At 40.4% G+C, this 26334-nt stretch overlaps 4 protein-coding genes across 4 annotated transcripts; 2 read left to right on the forward strand and 2 right to left on the reverse strand.

The window, feature by feature from the left end:
- Positions 1 to 1305: 1305 nt before the first annotated feature.
- On the forward strand, positions 1306 to 3665 carry mrps17 (mitochondrial ribosomal protein S17). The gene is made up of 3 exons (XM_072662185.1): positions 1306 to 1396; positions 2253 to 2394; positions 3129 to 3665. Exons 2-3 carry the CDS (start codon positions 2272 to 2274, stop codon positions 3432 to 3434), a joined length of 429 nt encoding a protein of 142 aa, XP_072518286.1. The 5' UTR covers positions 1306 to 1396; positions 2253 to 2271; the 3' UTR covers positions 3435 to 3665.
- Positions 3666 to 4686: 1021 nt separating this feature from the next.
- On the reverse strand, positions 4687 to 14356 carry fam114a2 (family with sequence similarity 114 member A2). The gene is made up of 14 exons (XM_072661576.1): positions 14251 to 14356; positions 12465 to 12709; positions 11870 to 11969; positions 11541 to 11642; positions 10598 to 10722; positions 10352 to 10486; positions 9848 to 10006; positions 9017 to 9140; positions 8737 to 8822; positions 8539 to 8652; positions 6923 to 7062; positions 6742 to 6814; positions 6510 to 6563; positions 4687 to 5419 (listed from the first exon to the last, which is right to left on the reverse strand). Exons 2-14 carry the CDS (start codon positions 12687 to 12689, stop codon positions 5318 to 5320), a joined length of 1539 nt encoding a protein of 512 aa, XP_072517677.1. The 5' UTR covers positions 12690 to 12709; positions 14251 to 14356; the 3' UTR covers positions 4687 to 5317.
- Positions 14357 to 14444: 88 nt separating this feature from the next.
- On the forward strand, positions 14445 to 17947 carry pgrmc1 (progesterone receptor membrane component 1). The gene is made up of 4 exons (XM_072661700.1): positions 14445 to 14522; positions 14885 to 15194; positions 16752 to 16907; positions 17229 to 17947. The coding sequence occupies exons 1-4, from the start codon at positions 14460 to 14462 to the stop codon at positions 17321 to 17323; spliced, it is 624 nt and encodes a 207-aa protein (XP_072517801.1). The 5' UTR covers positions 14445 to 14459; the 3' UTR covers positions 17324 to 17947.
- A 2289-nt stretch (positions 17948 to 20236) lies between these two features.
- On the reverse strand, positions 20237 to 25872 carry LOC140539791 (cytochrome P450 1A1-like). The gene is made up of 7 exons (XM_072662556.1): positions 25526 to 25872; positions 24875 to 25367; positions 24264 to 24390; positions 23460 to 23549; positions 23059 to 23182; positions 22855 to 22941; positions 20237 to 20552 (listed from the first exon to the last, which is right to left on the reverse strand). Exons 1-7 carry the CDS (start codon positions 25870 to 25872, stop codon positions 20237 to 20239), a joined length of 1584 nt encoding a protein of 527 aa, XP_072518657.1.
- Positions 25873 to 26334: the final 462 nt, after the last annotated feature.

Here is a 26334-nt window from a genome sequence, read left to right on the forward strand (position 1 = left end):
CTAATGTTGAAAAAGTAAATGAATGACTGTAGAGAATTGAAAAGTGTGTTTCCTTCAGTATGGTTGCCCAGCTTAACTAGGTTCCCACTTCCAGGTGATTGCTATATGATGACCAGGGTAAAACTGTTTTGCTGGGTGGCTGCTGTGATATCAGGGTGCTAGGTCCTTGCTAGATGGTTGATGTCTAATCCAAAAGCTGTATACAAGCTAGAACTGAACAGTCAGACAGAAAAGTTGAGACAGTGTTGATATCTCGAAAACCAGAGGACGAGTTAGCCGCAGAAAGCCACTGGATAAGTGTGTGTGGCACAGCTTCAGGGACCTGGGGTTATGGGTTCGATCTCCACTTTGGTCACTGTCTGTGAGGAGTTTGGTGTGTTGGTTTCCTCTGGGTTCTTCGGGTTTCCTCACGCCTCCTAAAAGCACACATGGTAGGTGGCGTGGCCATGGTAATTTTCACTTAGATTTGAGTGTGTGAGTGAATGGGGGTGTGGGTGTTTGTTACCCTGCATGATGCCCAGGGGGTATTCCTGCCTCGTGCTAAATGACCCTGAACAGAAATAATCAGATAAGAACATTCACTATACGGACAAATATATTTGGGCACACCTCTTAATCCTTCATTCGTTCAGTCCCGTTGGCACAGTTGTATGAAATCAAGCACCTAGCCATGCAGTCTGCCTTTACACATATTAGTGAAAGAATGGGTGGTTCTAAAGAGCTCACTGACATCCAGTGGTACTGTAATAGGAGGTCACCATTGCAAGGCAGTCCATGATATTCCATGACAAACTATAAGTGGCATTACTGAAAAATGTATGCGTTTAGGAACCACAGCAACTCAACCAAAAAGTGGGAGACCGCAAAGTTCCAAAGTAGGGTCTGCAAATGCTGACAGCTGCAGAAGGAAGACCAACTCCATAACAATGTCTATGGATTTGGAATGGGGTGTAATAATGTGCCGGTGTCCCAATAGTTTTGTCCCTATAGCTTCAATCTACATAGTCTTTTACCTCCCTTTTAATAAGAGGGAGGTAGAGATGAAGCGGACCTCAGGACTGGAGTGTTGATGGAGGTCTGTTTCTGTGAGTCATGGGTGTACAGTTGTGTCAGTATCTGTATCTGTGAGATTTCTCATTAGATATTTTTAAAATTAATTTTAACATAACATTATTACACATTTCTAACATATTTGTATATTCTTCTAGCTATAAATAAATAAGCCCAGCTGAAATCGCCCTCTCTATTTTTCCTCACCTCAGACCTGTTTGCTCTACGCGGCACGCCGTAGGTGGCGTCATCGCCATGCGCCGCTTGCCTTGACATTCAGAGCGGAGCTCCATGCTGGTTGTTTTCATGAATGTCCTGCTCTTATCACTGAGATTAACGCGGACGGGTGAGATTCAACAGACATTTTACATGCATATTAACACGTAGCAACAACCCCTTATTTTAAAATAGCTTGGTTTTCAATGCTCGAATTTGTCAGTCAATAGCTTTTCCTAGAGGTTAACAGCGAGCGAGCCAGAGAGAGGTTATTTACGCTAGCTAGCACTAGCTAATGCTTACAGTCATGCACCTGCAACCCAGACACAAACACACTGCTTGTAAGATAACATCCCTCAGTTATATCGGGATTATACTGACTGCTTTGAGAAATGACAAAGCGCTCAATCTCCCAGAAGCAACTTCGATAGACATGAAAATATAGTAGGAAGATAAGACAGTTAGTAAGGCCCTGTGTTTCACCGTATTTTAATGTGAATGGCTAAAATAGTCTTTATTAAAACGTAGAATATTGAGAACCCCTGTCTAAAATCTAGCTCGACAACTGAATAGCTGGTTTTAGATGGTCCAAGCTGGTGTTTGATTGCCACGTTGGTTGAAAATCTGCTCATGGTGGTTAAAACATACCCAGTGTTGGTAAATCAGCTGGTTAGCCTGCTTAGCTCCTGGCCAGCATATTGTTAACTACTTAGTTTAGCAGTTTTGGCCAAACATACTCAAACACAAACATACCCTGTGCTGGTTAAGAGCTAAACTTGTCAACTAGTTCAGAAAAGCTTGACCAGTTTGAGCTTGGCAGGCTGGTTTTGTCAGCAGGGCATACTTCAGTGCAGATATCATTTAAAAATACTTGGGAAAGTATAAATGCATGAATATTGGACTGTCATACATGAGGAAAACATCTAGTTACTGTCCATATCTGTTGTGAATGTGAAAACGTAAACATGGATTTGTGGATTTTTCAGGATTCTGGGAGTCTTAAACATGTCTTTGAAACAAGTGTCAGTTCATGCGAAATGGGTTATTGGCCAAGTGATTGGGACCAAGATGAGGAAGACAGCAAAGGTTCGGGTTACCAGACTTGTCCTGGATCCATATTTGCTTAAGGTACATATTAACATTGCACAGTAAGAACAGAGTGTAAGATCGTTTACAGTTGCATCCAAATGTTCTGTAGTCAATTTGCCCTAAAGCAGGTAGCTAATGTAGGACGGTTACAACAAATGGTTGCAGTGTCTGATGCTGGCGACATTCTTATGTTATGTTTTTATGTTGTTGTTGTTTTTATAGTTGTTGTTCATAGTATTTTATAGTTGTTGTTCATAGTATTCAAATGATTGTATAAAAAAAAAACGAAAGACACTTGTAGGATCGCTGATTGTTTTGAATAGCAAGAACATGGATAAATTTAAACTACTTATCTTGGCCAAAGAGGGATGGTTCCTGTCCCTCTCTACGACCGGATATTTCACATCCAACCACATTTTAAATAGCTGACATCTCATCTGATTGAATTATGCATTACTTTTATAGTCTGTATAGTGTATAATCTGTATTACTAGTTTTACCTGAATTACTCGCCTGAATTACTAGTTTTAAAATTTACATGACATTAAAAAAAGAAACGATCTTTATGCCACCACATTATTGGAAAAGGCACCTTAGATGAAGATATGACTGAAATGGATTCTTGTATTAGCAGACTATAAACATAGCATGTCTTGTGTTGTGCTGAATATGACTTAGAAATGATTAATATTTAGACAATATTGTCTATATATAATGTATTTTGTGTTTGTAGTCTAAAAAAAAAAATCTAAAACCTTCTCTTTCTCTCTCAGTACTACAACAAAAGGAAGACCTACTTTGCCCATGATGCCTTGGAGCAGTGCACCGTTGGGGACATTGTATTATTGAAGGCTTTACCAGAGCGGAGATCTAAACATGTTAAGCACGAACTGGCCGAGGTAGTATTTAAAGTCGGGGCAGTGGTCGACCCCCTGACTGGCAAGAAGGTTGCCGGAGGGTGCTTTCTGGAGCCCCTCACAGAATCCACAGAAAACTCAGAGGCTTCTTTAACAGAAAAGTTAGAACAGCTGAACATTTCTGCATCTCCTTCAGATTCTGCCTCAGCTTCTGCCAGCTAGTTTTGTGTCTTTTTGTATTCATGTATGGCTGCACTTGTATGTTCTTGTTAAATTGTCTTGCAAATTAAATGTCCATTATTCCGTTTTGTGTGATACAATGGGCTCATTAAAGAAGGCTATTGAGTTACACATCAATGTGATACTGTAGCACTGGCCTACCCAGAAAGTGTCCAAGGTTATACTCTGACTTGTACAATAGACACTATTATTGTTATTAATATTAAATGGCACTGGACATAAAAATCATCTTCTGGCCAGACTATGTGAACTGTAAGCAGGCAGACATTTTATGCTATATACATGAATCCTCAGCTGCTTTGTCCAGTCTAATCATTTACACAAGCAGTTTAAGTTTTGAAAACCTACATGTGAGGTGCCTCTGCCCATAGGTCAGTGCTTTAGAAGATTGCTTTGTGGCAAAGGTACCTGTAACCATATCAGGTTTGAAACACACTTTAGAAGGCATGAACACATTGTCAAAGTACTGACAGCTTACTGCTGATCAGCTACCCTTAAAAACTGAAAGTATAAAACCTTGATTATCTAGTTACAATGGGACATGTTAGAAAGTATGCAGTCAGTCATTAAGCCACTTTGCCAAAGGAGAAATTGTGATGGCAAGACAAATCAGTCAGAACATCTCCAAAACATTAGGCAGGTATTGTGGGGAGTTACAGGTAAGCAGTGGCTAGTATATGCCAAAAGTGCTCCAAAGAAAGACAACCAGTGAACCAATGACAGGATCAAAATTGGCACCACGGTGCAATGGTGTAATTCTCACATTGAGCCACTTCTAAAGGATGTACATTTCTAAACAAGTTTAAAGATACAGAACCGTTAATGAACATGAAAGAATCACATGGAATTAAGTGGTAGAGTAGCTTTACAGAATTTTGCACAAATATGTTCTTACAAGCATTTTCCTGCTTGCTTCATCAATGTTACATAGTGTAGTTAGCAGCGTGCTGATCCTGGACTAGCAACAACAGAGATGCTATTCTCCCTTTTACAAGTCCATGAACCTTTTTAAGGTTAAAATGCTACATATTTTTGCTCCTACCTTTTCTCCTGCAGAAGGCCATCGTTCCAGGACCAGAAAGTGTTGGAGGAAACGGGGGTTAAAATGTGAGAAATAGCAAGTGTGGCGTTAGATTAGAGCCAGTTGCTTGAATCTTAAAGAAAGAACTGCTAGTTCTGCTCACTTTTTTTGAGTTTGTTACATTCAAATACACCAATCAAACCAGATTCATAATAGTTGGTCAAAATTACCAATGTATTTAATTACCATGAGAATGGCACACTTTGATGTTACAGCCAAACGGGACAGAACCTCAACAGAAGAAGTATCCAACATCCTAACCTTACATTACAGTACACACCAGTTCACCAATTATTTAGTATTCAGGCAGCACAAACTGAAAATGTATAGATCTTAATATTCCTCAAAAATCTCTACAATACCTAGATACAGTCATGTCCATGTCAAAATAATACTGTGCAGTTTTGTCTGTAAAATGCCAAAATTACAAAGTTACCAAAGTGCCAATAGGTGATGCTATGTAAAGCTTATAAGTGGTCAATTCCTGCATAAGCCAAAATATCTATGCCCTTTTATAAAGTCAGTTCCAGAGAACAGCATTACATAATTCATGGTTTCAAAACGATATAAAACCCTCAATAACATTTTATTGACAGAATTATCATTAAAAAGCCAATTGTGAACTTTTAACTTACTCCATACATCAAAAAAAGAATTTACTGTGTTTACTTGGGAAGTACTTAGATGTATGTCACTAAACTGACACTCCAGCAATTCACCCTTTTTGTCCTTTACTGTTGTTCAGATTCCTGCTTCACCCAGTAATATTATGAGTGCTGCGTGGTTAGTGGTGGCCTGAGTCAACTGTCCTCTGGATGTGAGACACCTCTAGTACTGGCATTAAGAGCTGGAAAGCATCCTGGATATATGATGCACTGTTGGAAGCCTGAACAAGAAAAAAAAAACAAAAAAAAGGAATTAGCTGCAGCTCCAAATACCTTAACAGCCAGTCAAATGTTAAAGACACTTCTATACAAAGAGCATTTTACACAACAGTGAAGACATTCAAGCTATGAAATAACATGTACTAAAATATATAACGTCATAGTTTATAACTTACATAGAACCAAGAAATATAGCATAGTTATGCTTTCAGGTAAAAATAGATTTAGATCTATCAGATCTAATAGAAAAAACACAACAGGGATGTCCAAACTGGTGATTTAAATACATTCCTATAACTTGCCATTGTACTGTGTATACAATACATACAAATAAATACAAATATTATTGATTAAATACACATATTCTTATTTAAACAAGATATCAAGTAGTTCTTTTAAAATCAATTAATTCTCTAACATTTTATTGCATTAATATTGCCTTTATTCTAACATTATAGATGTTTTTACAGGCAGTGGCACATTTGATTTCATGATAAATGCTTTTAAACAACTTAATAGACTGTGTTTTTCATGGGTTTGTGTGTACTCTTGTTCTGAAACGTTAATTTAAAGGAACAGCCAATAGATTAGGGCAGTGGTGGCTCAGCAGTTAGAGCGCCAGGCTATCAATAACAGGGTTGTGGGTTCGATTCCCGGGCTTGGCAAGCTGCCACTGTTGGGCCTTTGAGCAAGGCCCTTTACCCTCTCTGCTCCCACCGCTCTGGGTGTGTATGTGTTCTCACTGCCCCTAGTTCACTACTGTGTGTGTGTTCACTACCACAGATGGGTTAAATGCTGAGGACATGCTGAGTACAGTGACAAATATGTGCACCTTTACACAACACCTTTTTACCTTTTATTACTGACTGGTGGTTACCAGCTTCCATTCATTTTAGCCATGTTAGCATGCTTGTTAAACTATCCCTTTAAAATCACCATGGGTAAGCCAGTTTAGAACATTAAACTTTATAAAGTAGTTCCTGCCTTGTGCCCAATGATTCTTGGTAGGCTCAAGACCTACTGTGAACTTGACCAGGAAGAAGCAAAAAAGAAAAGAATGAATGAATGAATAAATGGATGGATGAAACAAACCTCCAGAAATACTCCAGTGATTAGTGGATTAAGGACCTCTCCCTTCTCGTTTGACTGCAAAGGAAAGATTATGTCTTTGTTTATGCTTTATGTAGAGTCAGGAACAACCATCATCAAGTAGACATTTATGGATATTGGTGGCATTATAGTAGTGTGTAACAGGATGTATATTAATAAGGATTTGCATAGATCAAAAGAACCTGCATATATCAAAGAGCTTTAGCTGTCTTACCCCGATGGTTGTTAAACAAGCTGTGAACTTTTTGGATAGTAGTGATATTTCTTTGCAGAGAACAATGGTGATTCTGAAAAGAAGCATACAAACATATGACATTAATTTATTTGTTTATTTATTTATTATTATTTTTTAAATAATATGTTCTATTTCCAGCTGTTGGTTGGAAAGGGCTTACTGTGAAAGGACTTTGGCTTGTTCCAAGGCTGTGACCTCCTCAGGGTTAGAGTGAAGCAGCATCTCTGCCACCTTGTGGAACTGCTCGATAGATCTGGCTGTGAGTTCAGCCAGGCTTGTGATGGCAGAAGAGTGAGCAGCCTAAGGCAGAAAACAAGGATTAGTTCATTTTAGTATTTAGTAAAAGCAAAGATGGAAATAAATAAAACTGGTCAAATGGTTCTTCAAATACAAAGACAAATTTGTATATGGTTCTTTCAAGAACCTTGGTTCTAAAATCTAAAAAAGCATCAAAGAACCCCTTACTGTCAGTCTAGTCAGTACTATACAGAATCCTTTTGGCTTTGAGTTTAGTGATTTTATAGGTGCCAATATGTTTGTTTGACCTCTTCTTAAAGCAATACTATGGAGAATTGGCTTTTCTTGCACCCCCCCCCCCCCACACACACACACACAGTCTGGAAGTCCACAGGACGTGTTCTCTGGACGAGCTGAGAGATACAGTACTGTCACTGAAAGTGAAAGAAGTATGTGGACTGAGGCAGTAGAGTACCATTACAGGATTGTACACAAACATGACTCGGCAGCATTACCAAGTTCTCCTGAGCGTTGCTCGGTTCGCTTTACCAAAGTAAAGTACACAGTGCAGTTAGCAGCAGGCCGAGGCCAGAGCAGCAACATCAGCGACGCTGTTCTCCATTTTACAAGTCAGTGGAGCATCAATATGATTTTGAAGCTGATATTTTGAGATAAAAATGCTACATAATGTTGCTTTAAGAAAGTCCAATATTACTTGAGGTCATCATCTTGTTGGGCCAGATGGAGTATACAGAGGAGCAGTAACAACAAAGAAAAGAAACGTATTATATGTCTGGTGGTGTGTCAGTTCGAGAGGTGACTGACAACAGTACTAATCCTCACATGCAAATTATCATAGATGTGTGCTGGGTACTTTAACACTAATAGAAGCTTGTTTTACATTAATTTAAATGCACAAAGATAAAGATCTCACCGTTTTTGAGATTTGCATGAAAATGCAAAAGTATGTGTAAATGAGTAAAAATTGTAATGAGTAAAAATGTTTTTCTAATTTCTTACAAGGGTGAAGTACAGATCTTCCAAAAATAATACTTAAAGCAACAGTATGTAAAAATATTAACCTGTAATAGGGAGAATGGCATCTCTATCACTGGCACTCAGAACTCAGAAACAAAAATATACGCTCATGAGGACTGTGTAATATTTGTATAGTACTCTACCACCTCAGTCCACATGCTTCGTTCACTTCAGATGTTGGTTCTGTACCGATCAGCTTGTCCAGAACCATCAATTCTCTTTAAATAAATGCTGCTTTAAGCACAGAAACAAAGTTCAGTTACTCAAGCACTTTCCACTGAGTAGAAGATAAGGTAAGAACTTTCAAACAAGATAAGAACAATCTGGCTTCAAAAGATTTTTCCAGCACAGACCTTCACAAGCTTATTAAACTAATGATCTTAACATGCAGAAAACATAATCTAACAGTCCAGACTGCAAAGAATGAAATAGCAGTAATTAAACTGTCAGAAAACAAAAAACTCTGTGCTAATTACAACGGTTTAACACAAGATCTCGTACCTCAACCGTGCATTTGGTCTCTGCTGCTGCCTGCTCTTCGCCCTCCTCTTCATGCTGCTGGGCTTCAGTTGGCAGTGTCAGGTCTGTGGCGCGGCTGAATGCACTCTTCCTGGCCTGAAGTACAGAATCACTCGGTATGAGTGAGGTTTTCCATTCAAAGTAGATTATACCCTCCTCAACAAAAAGTCATACTGTTACCTTACAAAGTTTCTCAGATGTTGATGATATGTGAAGCTTTTCAAGCGCTTCGGTCAGTTCCTTGTCAAAGCTTTCACCATCATCCTCTAAAGGGGCAAAATTATAAATGTGAACATATCTGTCCCTAAATTCATACAATAGAGGAACAAAATAAACAAAAACTGAATTCTTAACAATCAATCAATGTGGTTACTGGTTGATCACTGGCTGAATGTGAGAAATTAAGTAGGTATACATTCCACATGTCATTTGTAGACACAGTCCCCATTTTAGCTTTTACCCTTTGTATCGTCCACCTCCTCATCATCAAACTCCATGAGGGAGAAAGACTCCTTGATCTGCTCCAGTTCCTCTCTCAGCTGGACCAGCTGATCACCAGACAGCGTGGTCAGCACAGACTTCACCTGCACACAGCAACCGTAAAACAAATACGGGTTAATGCTCCTAATGGTAATCATGTTAGACTGATACTCATGCTCTTAGTATACACTGATTAGCCATAACATTAATACCAGGTGAAGTGGGAAAACGTTGATTATCTTCACCTACAGAGACATCAGTTAAGGGGTAGGATATATATGGCAGCAAGTGAACTAAGCCACTTTAACAAGGCCGAGACTGTGATGGCCTGACGACTCGGTCAGAGCATCTCCAGAACATCATGTGAGGGGTTTCCTAATTATGCAGTGATCAGTATCTACCAAAAGTGGTTCAAAAATGTGAACTGGTGAACCAGTGACAGGGTCCATAAAGGCCCCACCTCACAACTTGCAGGACTTGCAGCTCCTAACCTCTTAGTGCCAGATAGCACAGGACACCTTCAGAGGTCATGCATGGAGTGCATGCATTGAATGCTCAGATCTGCTGTGGCGCCACAAGGGGGACCTACTCAATATTAGGCAAGTGATGTTAATGTTATGGCTGATCGGTGTATAACCTACAGGACAGTGTAATCACCAAATCTTTAAAAATGAAAGCTTTGTGAACACTTGGCTGCATTGCTCACACTTTGTTCACACATAGTTTAAACTGCAATGCAAGGACATTGATGGAGATTTCATTTCAGTGGTAGAAAATAGAAAATACAAACATTTAGAGTTAGAGTCTCTACCTTTGCTTCACTTTCTCTGGACAGGAGCTCTAAAGCCTCCAGATGGGATAGTCCCTGGAACTCATCAAACAGCATGCCATAGTGAGCCACCTTGTCCATCTCAGAAGTGAAATTCTCAGTCGTCTGCTGTTCCTCGCGTTCCTTTGCCTCCCTTAAAACCTTGAAAGAAGAGAAGGAAACACACATTTTAAAATATAAAGATAAATATACATAATATCATACATATTATTTTCACTTAACATAACTTCAGTCTCAGCATCACCAGCAGAAAAATCTGATCAGATATCAAAAGAAATAATAAAGCTGTGGCGTGCCAGAGCATTTATCTGAGCAGTGTGACACATTTAGGTGGTCATCTTTAGTGAAGTGCGTTAAACAAAATAGCTCATTATTAAAGCTTTAATGTTGCATTAGTATCATCTGATACTTAAGGTTTCAGTATTGGTAGCCTTAAAGTGGTCTCTTGGACTTGAATAACAGCAGATCTATTAATATTCCACCAACCTGTGAGAGTGTGGAGGTTCTGTGCATCAGCCCTTTGGTTTTCTTGAAGCCAGGGTCTCCCTCAGCTATCACATCCATGGTCTTCTTTCCAATAAACTCCAAAGCATCCAGACCTCCACTTATTACTGTTTTACTCTGGCCAACAAAATGTGGATAAAAGGAGTGAGGCAGAGAGTCCAGACAGTGAAAGTTGCACAAGCTACTGGATCTGTATATGTCTATCAATTTATAAATGTATATTCTTACCGTAGTCTGAACCATACTGGAGAGGGAGGAGAGCATTCCCATACTGCTGGAGGACAGCATTCCCATTGTGCCACCAATCGTGATCCCCTCTTCTTCTGACTTTTCTGCTTCACTGCTGGAAGCAGCTGCAGTGAAACGAAGGAATTAGAACAGTAGCATTTCTTACTGAAGCTCACCCACAATAACAACAGCAGAAAATGTTATAGCCCTCATTTTTCACTAGATCAAAGAAACAAGTGTGGAAATTCTGTCCGTTTGTGTTTGTAAGGAGAAAAGGAGATTTTATTATGATTTAAAATGTATGGGGAAAAAATATCAACATTATGTTTACAATTTCGGTCATTTGCTGACAACAAAACAAATGGAAAGACATCAGAAGTCCTATAATGAAGACTATATGGACAAAAGTATTGGGACATCTGCTCATTCACTGTTTCTTTTGAAATAATGGGTATTAAAAGAAATTGTTTTTGTGGGAGTAACTGTCTCTCCTATCACCAGCAAAGACTTTCTACAAAATTTTGGAAGAGCGTTGCTGTAAGGATTTGATTGCATTCAGCGACAAGAGTGTTGGTAAGATCAGAATGTTGGATGATCAACACCCCACCTCATACCAAAGGTACTGAACTGAATATCATCATTCCAGAAAACACAGTTCCACTGCTCCATAGCTCAATGTTGGGGGGGCTTTATACCCCTCTAGCCCAAGCCTGGCATTAGGCATGGTGTCAATTGGTTTAATGTTTATCTGCTTCAGAGAGTCCTATTCTATATCAATACTGCTCTACAGGGGCTAGACAAGCTGTGTGTGTACATTTGTGTCATTTAATATGTCAATAATATATTACATATTACATATCTGTCAGTAATAATATTACATGTGGATATATAATGTATGTAAATCAAAAGTAAATCTAATCCTAGCACTGAAAGAGTAAAATACCATCGGTTTTCTCTTCCTGTTCCTCCTGGGCAGAGAGCTCCTCAGGGCTGGGGATTCCTAGTGATGTCTCTGCCTTCTCGATGACCTGAGAAAGTCCTTGTCCTTGGTCAGAATGCAAACAAACGATTAGACACAAACAGTACAGTGTCTCCCTCTTCCCTTTCTAAACTGAAACCCTGTCTTGCTTTTAAACCGGCATAGTCTGATCCATCGTGTCTCTACACAGGTCAATGTGTGTTTTTATTTTGTGTGCAGTCAGTGTTCACTCCCTCTTGCAGTGCCTAATGGCTGGTAACTGTGCAAATATCAAGAGCTTTGAGAAGACTTGCCTACTGTGGCCACAGTGGCTGTGGCAGTTGAAAGTATAGACTTTCCCCAGCTTCCCCAGTAACCCCAGGAACCCTGGGATACAGTTGTCTGTGTGGAGGCCTGTGCGGAAAACAATTACAGCATTTCAGTGGAGGCACATTGTTTTGTGTTAGATACATATACAAAGAGCCCCTGTCAAATACATCACTGATTGAATAAGATACCAATTATATTGACAACTAACTGAGAAATCAGAAAAAGGCCAGACAGCGAAAATTTGCATGACAATAACAAATGCCTGTCAATATTTTACAAAGATATTTTACTGTAGAAAGCTAAGGAACTTGTCTAAACAAGGGTACACAGCTATTTAAGTGGTAATGGTGTCCTCTTGTTGAGAACCGAGTAATCGTGACAGTCCTAGGTATAACTGTTCAAACTGGCAGGTTCTGACTTAAGCAGCATGTTTTTCTTTGGCAATAAATGAGTCTCCCACTAGTCAGTAGTGTGAAATTACTGGCCAGTTCCAAAGCCAAATCAACATGTGCAAGAACATGCTTTGACCTTTTTTTTTCTTTACTATGGGTAAAATTCCAACAGAAGAAAGAGGTTCACCTGTGCTGCATTTTCCGATGGGCCGGGGGTCTCTGGAGTTTCCTCTGGAGGTGGGGATTTGTTCTCTGGTCTCCTCCTTGTCTTGCGGGTAGGGGCTATATCTGTGAAGCCATCACTCTGAGAGTCACCAGAGGAATCATCCTGCGTGGGTGATGACCGCTCTTTGGGAGCTGTAACCTCTACGTTTCCCTCTGTGTCATTTGCTGGGCTTTCGTTGTCTGACATCTTAAAACATACCAACGCTCCTGTTATGGAGAAAGAGAGAGCACAGTGTTGTGGATTAGGGAAATTTCAGTAAATTTACTACATGCAAAAACCTTGTCTCTCCAGGAGAGCAGCTTTACAGAAGAAGATAAAAAAAAAAACTACTGAACTTCAAATGGATGTCAAAGTGATGTCAATGTCAATTTCTTTTCATCAATTTATTCTGACATTTTGACAAAATGTGAAGAACTGCCAGATTCTGCACAAGGGCAACAATATGCTAAATATTTCCACAGAACATACAGTACAGCATGTACTACGTCAATCTATGTTACTGGTGTCTCTAAAATGGTGACTTTACAGGAGAAGGCAAAAATGTTCTTGACTTTGAATGAAAGTCAATGTAAAATAAGGGTTTATTCCAAGTCATTTAGAGCATTTCTATTGGCCTATTCATACAGAATTATTTGCAGTGTACAGAGCAGCTACAGAAAACTAGAAAGGGACAAAAATGGAGATGCATGTTTTTCATTGGACAGCAGAGATACATTACATCGGGATATACACTAAGAATAGCATATCATCGCTTGTACATTATTTCTGCACTTCTATCATTGGTCGCTTTTTGACCTTATTTAAATTTGGCAGTTGTTCTTTATATCGTGTCCTAATTTCAGGTTGGACAATACAGTAAAAATACTACATCACAATATTTGAAGACAATTTCACAATACACTGTATTTATCACGATATATGTGATCACTGACTAAATACATCAGTAGCGACAGATTCTACTATTCAGATCCTCTCTCGTACTGAGTACAGTGATTTTCATTAAACATCTGCTTCACTTCGTCTAATTACAGTGTTGGTAATGACACCTGCAGCTGGTAAGTGTTCTTCAAGCACTGACAATATACTCAATATGCTTATTTATTTATAATAATAATATATTATTATTAATTATATATGTTAATGGCAATAATCATATATCAATTATTCCATGCATCACAACAGTGATGTATCAATCTCCAAGTCAGTTCCTCAAGCACTGTAAGTCATCCAAAGGCGCAACAATTTCTATTGAATATTAAATAATTGAAAGATTAACACCTGATGGAGGCGAAAGTTGACTTAACGACATGTCTATATGTCCTACTCCTGAGGGACAGGGACAAGTAGAGGACAGTCATGAGTAAGATATTTCTACCTACAGATGAGACGTGGGGTTTTTACGTAGGTCGCTATTTTCAATGAGAAGTATTTGACTTTAGAGACACAGTCCAATTCCTGATCGTTCAGGTCAGCGGACCTGCAACCCTGTGGCCAACATCTGCAAATCCTGTAGCTAGCTAACATCTGGGGACAGCTGCTTAGAGACACTATGAGGTTTCTGACTGAAGATCTCAGATCTCTGATACGACAGAGCCGTAGGGGTAATAAAACAGAGGAGACCAGAGACTACAGCCACGCTGTCCCTCCACTTTTAGGCCTGTTAAGGCGTTAGTGGCGCAAGAACTACTCAAATACATTAAGACGAACTGGAGGTCAAAAGAAACAGACGATAAACACTAACTCAAACCTGTTAATCTCTGTTCGTGTCCACGGCCAGGCGATCCTCTCGAGCCACGTCACTGGACTTCTTGTCCCGACGCCTGTGATGCGATTTGTTTTTCCTAGTTGATCTTTTCTTCGACTCCAAGAAACGAGGCCTGATGGTGTCCAGAGGCCGCCACCTGCTGGCCTGGAGCGTGTCAGAACCCGGCAGTCCCACAAACCCAGGAGCACATAATGTTCAGAGAAGCACAATTCAGAGAATTCAGGGAAACGTGTGTTGGCGGTTTTTACAAGACGGTGAGGTAAATTTGCTGCTGCTGCTGAAGGCTTTCAATAGGCAGGACTAATGTCTCAAGTTAATGCGAGTCGTTCTCGGCCGTATTTATGAAGATTAAAATGTGTAGAATTGCTAGACTTTACACTTAAAATGATCTTTATGGGCAAAATGACGTCATTTGCCTAAATTACGTAAGATCTAAACTTTCACACTTTTAAGTTAAAAGGCAAATCTTAAGAAGTACACGCCCCCCAGCTAACTCCAGAAGCTGATTGGACGCTGTGAGACATTCGCATGTTTTCGGCTGCTGTGATTGGTGCAGCGACTCGCTCCTCGATAAGCTGTTCCTCTGTTGTTATTTTTTTTTTTTGTCCTCATCCAGAGTCACTCAGACACGAAAATGGCTGAAGAGGCGGCCGAGCAAAGTTCTCCTGGAATCCTTCAAGAGATCTTCACCTCGCCCCTGAATCTGAGCTTGCTGTGCCTCTGTCTGTTTCTCTTGTATAAGATCTTTCGAGGAGATAAGCCCGCGGATGTGGGCGAGATCGAGGAGCAGCTGCCCAAACTGAAGAAGAGGGATTTCACCCTGGCCGAGCTGAAGCAGTACGATGGAACCACAAATCCCAGAATACTCATGGCTGTCAACGGGAAAGTGTTTGATGTGACGAGAGGAAAGAAGTTCTACGGCCCAGGTAAAACGGTTCCTCGGTTCCTGCCCGACCCCCTGTGAATGGTTCAGCAGTGTGGGCTTTTAGGGTGGACAACTTTAGCATGGAGAGAAGGGAATGGGTGGGCCATGCTTTAGGGGGTTTCCTCTGCACTTCTGCACTGGTACTTTTTCCTCTTGGTCGTGCAGATCTTCTATAGATCTTCTATGTCCAGCACACAGTTCTCCATGTAACTTCGGCCACACCCCTCTATTTCCTTCCTTCCTTGTCCTGTGGAACCTCCTGAAATATTCATCAGCTTTAACCCCTTTTACTTTAGTGCTTTAGGGAGGGTCTGCCTAAGTCTGGCTAACCTCTAGAGGCCTGATGAGTCACATATTTAAGGTTTTAGGAGTTCAAGGAGGTCAAGAATTGAGATTTGTTTGAGAAATGTGTCAAGCAAGCTGTTCGAGCAAGGTTCTCCATATGCCCCCGGTGCCTTTTGCACACACATTGTGAGGAGGCAGTGTGCAGCTGTTTGTAGATAGTGAATGAGTAATAAGATCAGGGCAAGGCCAAAGGTCAGGGTCTGCCTAGATATTTCGCTTTGTACGCAATTAGGGGAAATGTCAACTCCTACCTGCATGCGTTTCCCACAGACCTGACATACCACATATTTCTCAGAATTTCTGCATAATCCAGGGGTTGAGATGTAAACAGGCTGGCGCAGTGTGAAGTGGCTCATTGTAGAGAAACTTAGCGACTCGGATTTCTATACGGTGGTGGTAGGAACCAGGAGTCACAATGTATACAGTATAAATATAGCCATTTTATTTCTCATCCAAAGCCTCCAGTGAACCTACACATCTTCTGAGTTTCACATGGAATGATGAGGATGGTTAAACAAGTTAATTTTGCCCAACACCTTGAACATATCCCTGTTTCATGAATGGGTTTTAAACATTTTAGGCCACAACCTTCCCAAAGTGATGGTAGCTATAGGAAGTATAAACGGTTCTTCCAGTAGCAGGAGATGTATTCGTATTCATAACCTTCTGAGAGAACTTCTTCAGAGGTATTTCAAACATTTCAAATGTCAGGTTTCTTTGGACTAATGAAATGTCTCTATAATGTAGCCTTTCACTTTAGAACAGGACTTTGTTTATGTCACAAGCTTTTGAATGGTTGGTGTGGCACAACGGATAACACCGCTACCTGCCAGTGAGCTGCCAGGTACACCATGTGGCAGGCCAGGGTTTGATTCCTGGTCTGGGTGGCTGTGCTGCACTACATCAACAAGAGTCCTTGGGCAGGACTTCTAACACTGCACTAGTCCACTTCTGTAATACGAGTAACTTCGTTAGTTGCTCTGGAGAAGAGCATCAGCTAAATGCCATAAATGTAAATGTAGTTAGGTAGAAATCTTGAGAAACAGGTGGAATTTCTAATGTTAAGTAAATCAAGTAAAATCATGCTGAATTAATTAAACCCAAACCCTGAGTTCCCCAGGAGCAGTTTTCCAAAGAGTGCCTGGGGAGAGAACAAATGTGTCGAGCAAGCTGTTCTAATTCCTGTTCTGTCTTTTTTTTTATTTTATTTTAGAGGGTCCTTACGGGGTCTTTGCAGGCAGGGATGCTTCCAGGGGATTGGCTACGTTTTGTCTGGATAAGGAGGCCTTGAAAGACGCGCACGACGACCTTTCAGACCTCAATGCCATGCAGCAGGAGAGCCTGAGCGAGTGGGAGACACAGTTCACTCGTGAGTCAAATCCCAGTTGTTCCTACTGCAGCTATTGGGACTGAGTGTACCTAGATTAGCATTAGCAAGGAGAGTTAGAAACGTGGGTGAATGAATTAAGTGCAGCAGCTCAGCATCACCTACATATTCTGCTGTTCCAGAGTATAATAAAGCAATATAAATATTGGTTTCACATATAGTCCAAACTGGAACATCTCTCTGATGCCGACAGTTCTACGCATCCCTAAATGATATTGCATATTTATTATTCAGCTCCACTATGTAACGATCCTTGCTCTAAAGCAGCATTAGAGTAAATAATGCATTTCATTTGCTCCACAGACAAATACGATTACATCGGCAAACTCCTGAAGCCTGGTGAGGAGCCAACGGAGTACACAGACGATGAGGAAGTGAAGGACAAAAAGAAGGAGTAGAACGCTCAGGGCCACAAGAGGCAGCCACTCACCTCGGTTCCCTAGTGTTCCTGCAGTCATCAATAAGTGCAGATAATTCTGCTTCACTTTGACTGTTTGGTCTGAACGAGGATGTCTTCAAGTTTTTCCGTTTTGCCTCACTGTGACCTTAATTAACCTGTCTTAGATCGCCAAGATGCGTTTCAATCATAAGGCTTTTCTCTTAAAAAAATGCTGTAGTGTATGTGAGAGTGCCAGCAGATGTCATGATCTGTAGTTGGGATAGGATGCCCAAATAGCGTACTGGTAATAGTCATGACTGGTATGGGACCCACTGTTTTATATTCGGAAGGTTAGTTTGTGGCCATTTTATTGAACATGAATGTTTAACAGACACAGAACTGTGATACACTACAGATCATTCATACGCCGTTTCAAAAGCGCTTTTGTGAGAGTGGTAAGGATGTGCTTTATTACTCTACAGACGTAGGCGAAATGTAACATTCCAGTGGTTTGGACCTTGGGAAAGACTAGACTAGAGTGCCCGGTTGAAACACTTGAGTTGTACCTTGAAGCTACTCATCATTAAAGAGAATCTTGTGCTACCCTGGTCTGGTTTATAATAAAAACAAAAATGCAGCTTCACTGGTGCCAGTGTGATTTTCTGGTGCAGGCTCAATACCAGCGCCATGTCAGTATGTCAGTTTGTGTCTTTCCTCAAAAGATCGGTTACAAAATGCTTAACCTTAAATACTTGTAGGTGTTGTTCAGTAAGTCTCATCCATCAAAAATGGCAATGCTCATAGAGAGTACATACACTATACACTACACTATATTTGTGGACACCCCACTTGGGGACAGTGGTGGCTCAGCTCCGGGCTATTGCTGACAGGGTTGTGGTTTGATACCCAGGCTCGGCAAGCTGCCACTGTTGGGCCCTTGAGCAAGGCCATTCGCCCTCTATGCTACCCGGCCGCCGCAGCAATGGCTGCCCACCGCTCTGGGCACGTGTGCTCATTGTCCACTGTGTGTGCTTCACAGGTGTGTATGCGTGTGTTCACTGCACGAATGGGATAAAAGCGGCCAAATTCCATCTGTGTCCGTTACAAATGGTAATATATGGTGGTTTTGCTTGTCTTGTCTTGTCTTGTCCTGCTAATTAATGTATTCAGCTACAGACACAGATGTGCAATGTACCAAAATTTAGTAGAAAGCCTTCCCTGGACAGTTACTACAAAAAAAAAAAAAGCACTCTATTAATATCCATGACATTGGAAGAAACGATGAAAGAGCAGGTGTCCCAATACTTTTGCTCATAAAGCAGCTATTCCATTTTTAAATGAAGATCAATTAAACATTGAGGTCTTTCATAAGTGCTTCTCAGTCCTGGTCTGGTGCACCCTGCTCTAACCCAGTTTAAACTTCTGAAAGGCTTTACCATTACTGGAGGAGTTGAGTTGATTCTGTCGGACCTAGTAGAAATGTGGAAAAGCAGGTAATTGAGCCGTAAGTCAAGAAAGCACTACATTATTGGTTTTGTAAGCCTGTTAACACAAAGTCCCAAATTCTAAGACTTTAGCATGCCACCCTGTGGTCTCGAAATGTGGTGTGTTCAGGTCAATATCTGGCGGATTTGCAGCGAAAAACACAGGTGCACCACTGACTGAAAACAACCCAGGCAGACGTCAACAGTCAGACGTTCATTGCTATCTTGGCAGTGAATTGTCAACACAGGTGCGTGCCTAACGCGTGTACACCTCCACTTTGCGCCATTGAAATAGCAATTCGCCAAAGTCAGCCCGCACCTGACTCTTAAAGGGAATGGCAAGTGACGTGCTGATTGGTTTATTGCACGTTATGCCCAAAACACACCCATGATTTATTAAGAGATTTAGTACATGCCTTTTGTGCATTTGAAGCCAAGCAAGGCATGGTTGATGACTCGCCAAAATATTGCTAAAATAGGGCCCTAGGTATTTTTATACTACTAAGGCAATAAGCACAGTAATTTATTCATTAATGCAATAAGCTACATAAAGCCCGCTACCTATACATGTTATAGAGAGCTTTAGCAAGAGCTGAGTTACAAACACAAGTATAGTGATAATCACATTTAGCCAACATCTCTAAAATTCCAAGTATCAACACTAAACCAGTTAAGCCTAGGCTAAATGGAATACTTCTAAATTTCTAGACACTTCATTCAGTAAGATGTAAAGAAAGACTTAGACATTTAGAAATGTATCAAGCCAGAATTAGTCATAGTGGCGGTGATTAAAACTAGTTATCTAAATCTTTTAATGACTCATAAAGACCTGAGACACTTTTTGTGAGATTTGTGAGATTGAGAACGTTTGGGCCTAAAATAAGTATTTGTAAAATCAATTCATGGCCGATAGGTACATGTAGGGCATTGTAAGGCAAAAGAGTCACTAAAAAAGACGTTTTTTTTTTCAGATTTCCCAGTATTTTGCCAATCTTAGATATAAACCTTGTGTATGTGTACTGGTCATGAATAGCAATATAGGGCTATATTTGCATTATATACATAATTAGCCCTGGTTCTATAACCACCATTATAAAGAAAATGAAGCCTCTATAATACAGAATCCCACTAAATGACTTTAATGACTGAATTATTTGTGATAAATCCATCCAAATCTCCTTAGATCAGTTTAAGAAACGGACCCTGTCTATACCAAAATTATCTGAGTTTTACAGGTAGCATGTTACAGCCCTCATGGCAGCTTCATTACTACATTCTGCATCTGGATCTGTTTAAAAGCATTAATACACTGTCTGTTATCCCAGTGATGACAATCACTGCACTCTAGAGAGAAGATCTCCTTACTCCTCCTCACCATATAACCCACAGGGTCACCTTTATAGAAGCAGTTCTACTTAGCTTCCCTACACTCAGCAGCCTCTTGCTCACTACAGACTCTCTGAGCTAGATGTTTCAAAGCCCGGCCATGGGGAGGTGCGCAACAGGCAGCGCTTGTGCTTCATGAAGAGGCCATACACGGGGGTCATGTCTGGCTGCTTGCCTGGCAGGCTGCTGAACTTTAGCCTCTGGATTAGGATGGCGAGAAAGAGGAAGATTTCGGCGCGGGCGATGGCTTCACCAACACAACGCCGCTTGCCCAGGCTGAACACCATGACCTTCTCAGCTTTGGTCCTGTCATGCTCGCCGCTGTCTGTGCTTAGGAAGCGGTCGGGGTTGAACAAGGAGGGCTCCTTCCACTGTTCTCTGCAGAGAGGAATCAGATAGTATAGGGTAAACTCACTGGCCGCTGACTTTATCAGAATCACAATCAGATTATATCAGATTATAAGAATTATAGGATTATAGGAGGCCTCTGAGCTACTACAACATGCATGAGCAGATTGTTTGAGACACACTGGGTCATTCAATTGGGATTTATCATTTGTGGCTTCTTTGATTTTGAAGTACTGCCTTGGGAAAGTGTTAGGAAAGACCTTTTTAAAGAATACTCTAGTGCTTTACAACATAATCTTTATCAATAACATCTGAAACTTATGACTGATTAGCATGGAGAATTATTTGCTTACTAATAATAATCTTTTTTTTTTTAAGAAAAGAACAGAAAACTTGTCGACTCAAAGAAGCCATTGGGAACTTGCCAGTTGACGTTTTTGTGAAATACTATATGAAAAGTCTTGCTTGACATAAAAGACCTTATGCTTAGGGTTACACATAGGGCTCTGTCAGTTCCATAGAATAGGGATCATCCATTTCATTACAACTTCTTCACAGGGGTCCCTCCGTCAGTGCTCTACTGGGTTAAGCCCACCTCAACCACCAACTGCGCTTTAATGTTGCTGTGAACAGAACACAGCCACCACTATGATCCGATACTGGCTTGACAAGGATCCAGAAACACAGTATAACACTGTGTTCATGGTCTAAACACCATGTAGTCAGATCTACGGTAGAATGTACTGGTTTGGTGTAGAATACTGTCTGTAAATAAAACTATGAATATATATGGTCTTGTATATGTATATAATCCTCTATTTTGCATAATACAGTCACATGTAGTCATGTTTTGTACATGTACATGTTCACATGTAGGCAAGTATTGCACCTCATGTAAATGTTGTCTTTTTCAAACATATTGAAACAATATTGAGAGATGAAGGTAATATAATATTGATGGAGGTAATATTTCACACAAACAACAGCAACACCAACTTCAACTTGAATACATACATACACATACACACACACACACACACACACACACTGATTACTCTGATCCTTCCAGTTTATTCACCATATCCATACTGAGCTCCACTGACCCACGGACTGCATGCACTTTGCACTTTAACCGAACTCCTCTCTGGACATAAGCTGTGTACTATTCTCTCTACCTGAGCACTAGCTGCTATACTTATTACTTATACTCTGTGTTTGCCTACAAGATGCTGCTTCCTAAACCAGACTGGTCTACCTCAGCATATGCTCCTGAACTCCCTGTTTTACTCTCCATTTACATGCACAGCACATCACTACTCTACATATTTGTTCCATTTACTGTAGTAACTTAGTTTGGACCTTAATCACCCAGCCTTCATGCACACATTGGCACATGCACATATTTGTATTTGCATATTTTTGTATGTATTGCATTTATCATCTTTGTACTTATTGTCTAAGCTCCCTGTCCAGCGTTTTGTCTATTGTCCTTGCACTATTGAATGTCCTACCTATTCTGCACTGGAGACCTAGTCTAACAGTGTTCCAGTGGACTGTAAAAACCTGTATTAGTATAATTACAAAAAAGTGTTTTGAATTTAACTGAATATAACTGAATAAAACTGAAAAATGCGTTTTTAAAATAATTTGTAAAATGTAACTAATAAAAATGCAGTTTTCTTGTAAGAAAAAGATCCCCACACCCCCACATTTATTATTTAAAATGCCTAAAATTAGAATCAGATGCAGAACATGGTAAGAGAGGATTCTGGAATAGCCAGTCTTATTGAAATCTCAGACATTTAGTTTGGTTTGCTCTTGACTGTTGAAATGAGTGATATCATCATGGTGAGATCCAGATAGCTCTCTGAGGTCTTCAGAAAGAAGGCTGTATAAGCATATGAGTCTGAGAAGAAATGTAGATCTTAGAACAATCCGAAATCATGCATTCCACTGTTAACAAAATAATTAGCAAGTTAGAGAATATTTCATCTAAATACACTGATATTATTGTCTGAAGACACACATACAGCAGATACAGTCTATGTTGAAAAAAATGTTGGATTGCCGGATCAGCTGGAGCTGGCGTGTTTAGGAAAATACCACAATATGCATGACAAAGGTACTCCAAGGATACTAACTGGTCACAGAGCCAGCCCTAGAGAAGCCTGGAGTGCATTATTCTGAAGCACAGTGATCACCTATTATCCGACCATGTAATTCATAACGCAATCCACTGGCTGCCAGACACCACTAATGACAGCCTTCAGTCTGCCAGTAGCATGCTGGACCATCCCCTCTAAAAGAACTGATGAAGCAATGAGCAACTTACGGGTCGTGGTTCATTTGCCACTGGTTAATAAACACACACGTGTCTTTCGGAATAAAGTATCCATTGAGCGATGTGTCTGCTGTGGTGCTGTGAAAGAAAGCACATGTTAATAACTACATAGTTATTAACATGTTGCATAGTACTACTACAGAGGGCATCAACCAAACTGTAGACTAATGGTTTTCATGTCAATATGTGACGCACCAGTGTGGGATGGTGAAAGGGATGAAGGATGAATGTCGGAAAACCTCTGTGATGAAGGACTCAAGGTACGGCAGGTTGGTTTTGTCTGACAGGTGAGGTGTACGATCCATTCCAATCGTGTCCACTGTAGAGAGAAGAGCAGCACTCACAAGCTACAATCATAAATGTGTATTTTTAAACAAATAAACATTTTTTTTTACAAAAAGAAATAATAATAAAATAATTTAACCACTTTAAAAATCCACTAAATCTTTCAGATTTTTAAGTTCACTAGTTTATTTCACACCATGAAAATCCATGCACTTGCAGAACTGGAGGATATGTGCAGATCACTCTGAGCTCTTAGAAGTCAGAGGTCTCTTCTGTACTATCAGTCAGAGAGGAAGATAAACTGTGCATACTCAGCTCCTGGTGAAGTTTCTCCTGAATCTTGGGGTAAGTCACCAAATACATAATAGACCATGACAAAGCAGTGCTGACGGTGTCGATACCTGCAAAGAAACATGAGAGGAAAGACAGGACAGTGAAGCACTATCGCAAGAAGTCGCTGTGTACAAAAAAACAGGCAATCTTTATCATATTGTTTAATAACTAACATTATTTCTAGTTTTACACCATATTTGGAAATATCCTGAATGTCATTTCCATGGTGTGAACATTCTATGACAAATGATTAGCAAAACTGCCACAACATCTAATTTTGGACTATGGACCAGTAGAAATGGTCCAAAATAGTTTTGCCAAATGGAACAATAGAAATGGTACCAAATTGTAAAAATATCATATCACAAGGAATGCACCAACAGAAATGATATAATTTTGATAAAAGGACCAATAGAAATTGTCTAAATTACACTCCTATAATTTTACGAGGAATGAACCAATAAAAACTGTCCCAAATTACAATACAAAAATCATAATGAATGGACCATTAGAAATTATTCAAATTAACAATGACTAATTTTGCCAATAGACATGGTCCACAATTACAATAACATGGACCTATACTAGAAATAAAAATGATCCAAATGTACAATACAATTGAACTGAACAAAGGAAATTGTTCAAAATTATCATAAAATATAGTAATGACAATTAGTTTACCTTTCTGAGAAACATAATTTTGCTTTGCAATAGAAATACAGGTAGGATAAGCCTAAATGAATTGATGACTTATTGATCATATTAGCTGCTTCCTAACTCACCAGCCCCAAAGAGGTCATTCACTATCCCCACAATCTTGTCGTCAGATAGCTGCACATTGGATTTCTTGTCCAGCCTCCTGTCTTCGCAGTGATGAATGAGGGAGTCTGTGATATCCCGAATGTTGTTCTGAAAAAGTGATTCATAACACGGACAGTATCAACATCCTGGATGTAACTGGCATTCTCAATAGAGTAGACAAGAGACTGTACAACCGTCAATCAAGTACATACTGTATACTTAGTAGCCCAGACATGACTATAAACACCTATTATTCAGTTATTAGGCTAATCTTAACACTTTTGTGGAAATAAAGAAAATAAGGGGTGGGGCTGCATATGTGTCCTTAGAACAGCCGTGGAGGGTCTAGTTCCAACACATCCATCTCCACATTTTAGATGCTCTGAAAGGTTGTCTTTCAGTGAATGTGATGTATAACAATAGGTTTGGAATCAGGGCAGGAGCAACAGTGAATAATTTGTTTCTGACATGCCATGTGATATGATGTGGTCTTGGAAAGGCCTAAATGAAAGGTCTAAATTCCACAAAATGATTAATCTGTTGGGAATTGGGCATCATTACTTTACAGTTTAAGGGCTTGAAATTCACTTACCTTATCATAGGTTTCATAATGCTCTTTGACGATTCCCTGCACGAATATGCTGAAGCGGCTGTTGATGTCCAAGAACTTGTCCATGGTCTTGCTGGGCAACAAGCGGAGGAAAGGGATGAAATCTGCCAGGTTGCCACTGCCCACCACCTGACTGAACTCATCGCTCAGGTTCACCAGGCTCACCAGCTCCTCATGGTCGTGGCTATAGCGCCGGCCGAAGCACATGCCGCAGATGACATTGGCCACAGACACCACGATGTGGCGATAGGCATCGAAGCAGCCATTGGCCTCTGTCACACTGTGCAGTCTGTCCACCAGGTACAGACCTTCTTTGCTGATGTGCTCCTCCAGGGTGCAGGAATACTCAGGGTTTTGGCCTTCCAGAGTAGCGAAAGAGCGCAGGGCATTGTGGGCGAGCTTACGGCGAGCGCGCCACACCCTACTCTGATCTGTGCTGAAGGCCAAGCTTTTACCATCATTGATGAAGCGGAAACTGCAATAAAATTCACAATAAATAACAGCTGTAATAGTTTGTTACTACATATTTTACTATGTAGACTAGAAGTATATGGGTATAATTCAAGACGAATGCAGTGCATCAGTTTCTTCAGTGTAACTGCCAATACCAGCTTTGCCAGTGTGTAGTTTTACCTGTGTAGATCTGGTCGTCCAGCGAACTCGTCTCCCTGCTTGATGAGTGCCTGCCGCACCGTCTCACTGCCACTTAGCACCACCACAGGTCGCGAACCAATGCAGATCTTAAAGACAGGGCCAAATTGCTTGCTCATGGCGGTCAGGCTGAGGTGAGGGTCCCATCCAAGTTCCATCACGTTCCCAATGAAGGGGAGAGACTTTGGACCTGGAAGTGGCTGAAGACCCTCAGGCATCCTTGCTCGAGTCAGTCGGAGGAGCAGGTACACTGTACAGATCGTCACCAAAGCCACCAGACTCTCAGAGACAAAGATTGGGCCGAAGAATGGTAGGACTGCCAGTGTCATGTTTTCCTGCTTTCTACAGCGTCCTTAGTGAGAGAACTAGAAGACAATACTCTGAATGATGAGTAAAAGGTAAAAAGATAGCATTAGAGAGAGTGAAAAACAGAAAGAGAAGTCTAATGTTGAAGATTTGCAGCCAGGTTTTTCAGTTCCAGTTCTAAAGCAAGTTCTTGAGCAGGAAAATTACAAAACTGAACACTGGTTTAGAACTCAAGAACTCTACAGTTGATTTGACCCTATTATAGAATGAAGACCTACAAGAACATCTACACTTTACTGTGGAATGAAGACTATCAGTCCTGAATAAACTTCTGCAGTGTTACTGGGGAATGAAGACCTGCGGTGCTAAATGAACACCTACAGTGTTACTTTACTATGGAGCGAAGACCTATAGTGCCAAAGAACATCTACAGTATTACTTTACTGTGGAATGAAGACCTACAGTACACAAGATCTACATTGTAA

Source organism: Salminus brasiliensis, chromosome 18 (assembly GCF_030463535.1).
Source record: "Salminus brasiliensis chromosome 18, fSalBra1.hap2, whole genome shotgun sequence".
NCBI classification, from domain to species: Eukaryota; Metazoa; Chordata; class Actinopteri; order Characiformes; family Bryconidae; genus Salminus; species Salminus brasiliensis.

Bases quoted from the DNA above. Each gene is read 5' to 3' on its own strand.
- mrps17 (XM_072662185.1), top strand. From the start codon at position 2,272: ATGTCTTTGAAACAAGTGTCAGTTCATGCGAAATGGGTTATTGGCCAA. The intron at 2,395-3,128 runs GTACATATTAAC...TTTCTCTCTCAG, and splicing joins TGGATCCATATTTGCTTAAG to TACTACAACAAAAGGAAGAC.
- pgrmc1 (XM_072661700.1), top strand. From the start codon at position 14,460: ATGTTCAGAGAAGCACAATTCAGAGAATTCAGGGAAACGTGTGTTGGC. The intron at 15,195-16,751 runs GTAAAACGGTTC...ATTTTATTTTAG, and splicing joins AAAGAAGTTCTACGGCCCAG to AGGGTCCTTACGGGGTCTTT. The intron at 16,908-17,228 runs GTGAGTCAAATC...TTTGCTCCACAG, and splicing joins GTGGGAGACACAGTTCACTC to ACAAATACGATTACATCGGC.
- fam114a2 (XM_072661576.1), bottom strand. From the start codon at position 12,689: ATGTCAGACAACGAAAGCCCAGCAAATGACACAGAGGGAAACGTAGAG. The intron at 11,643-11,869 runs GCAAGTCTTCTC...ATTCTGACCAAG, and splicing joins AGCCACTGTGGCCACAGTAG to GACAAGGACTTTCTCAGGTC. The intron at 10,723-11,540 runs GTATTTTACTCT...GTTTCACTGCAG, and splicing joins ACAGGAAGAGAAAACCGATG to CTGCTTCCAGCAGTGAAGCA.
- LOC140539791 (XM_072662556.1), bottom strand. From the start codon at position 25,872: ATGACACTGGCAGTCCTACCATTCTTCGGCCCAATCTTTGTCTCTGAG. The intron at 24,391-24,874 runs GTAAGTGAATTT...TCACTTTTTCAG, and splicing joins ATTATGAAACCTATGATAAG to AACAACATTCGGGATATCAC. The intron at 20,553-22,854 runs GTAAGTTGCTCA...TCCTCTCTGCAG, and splicing joins TGGCAAATGAACCACGACCC to AGAACAGTGGAAGGAGCCCT.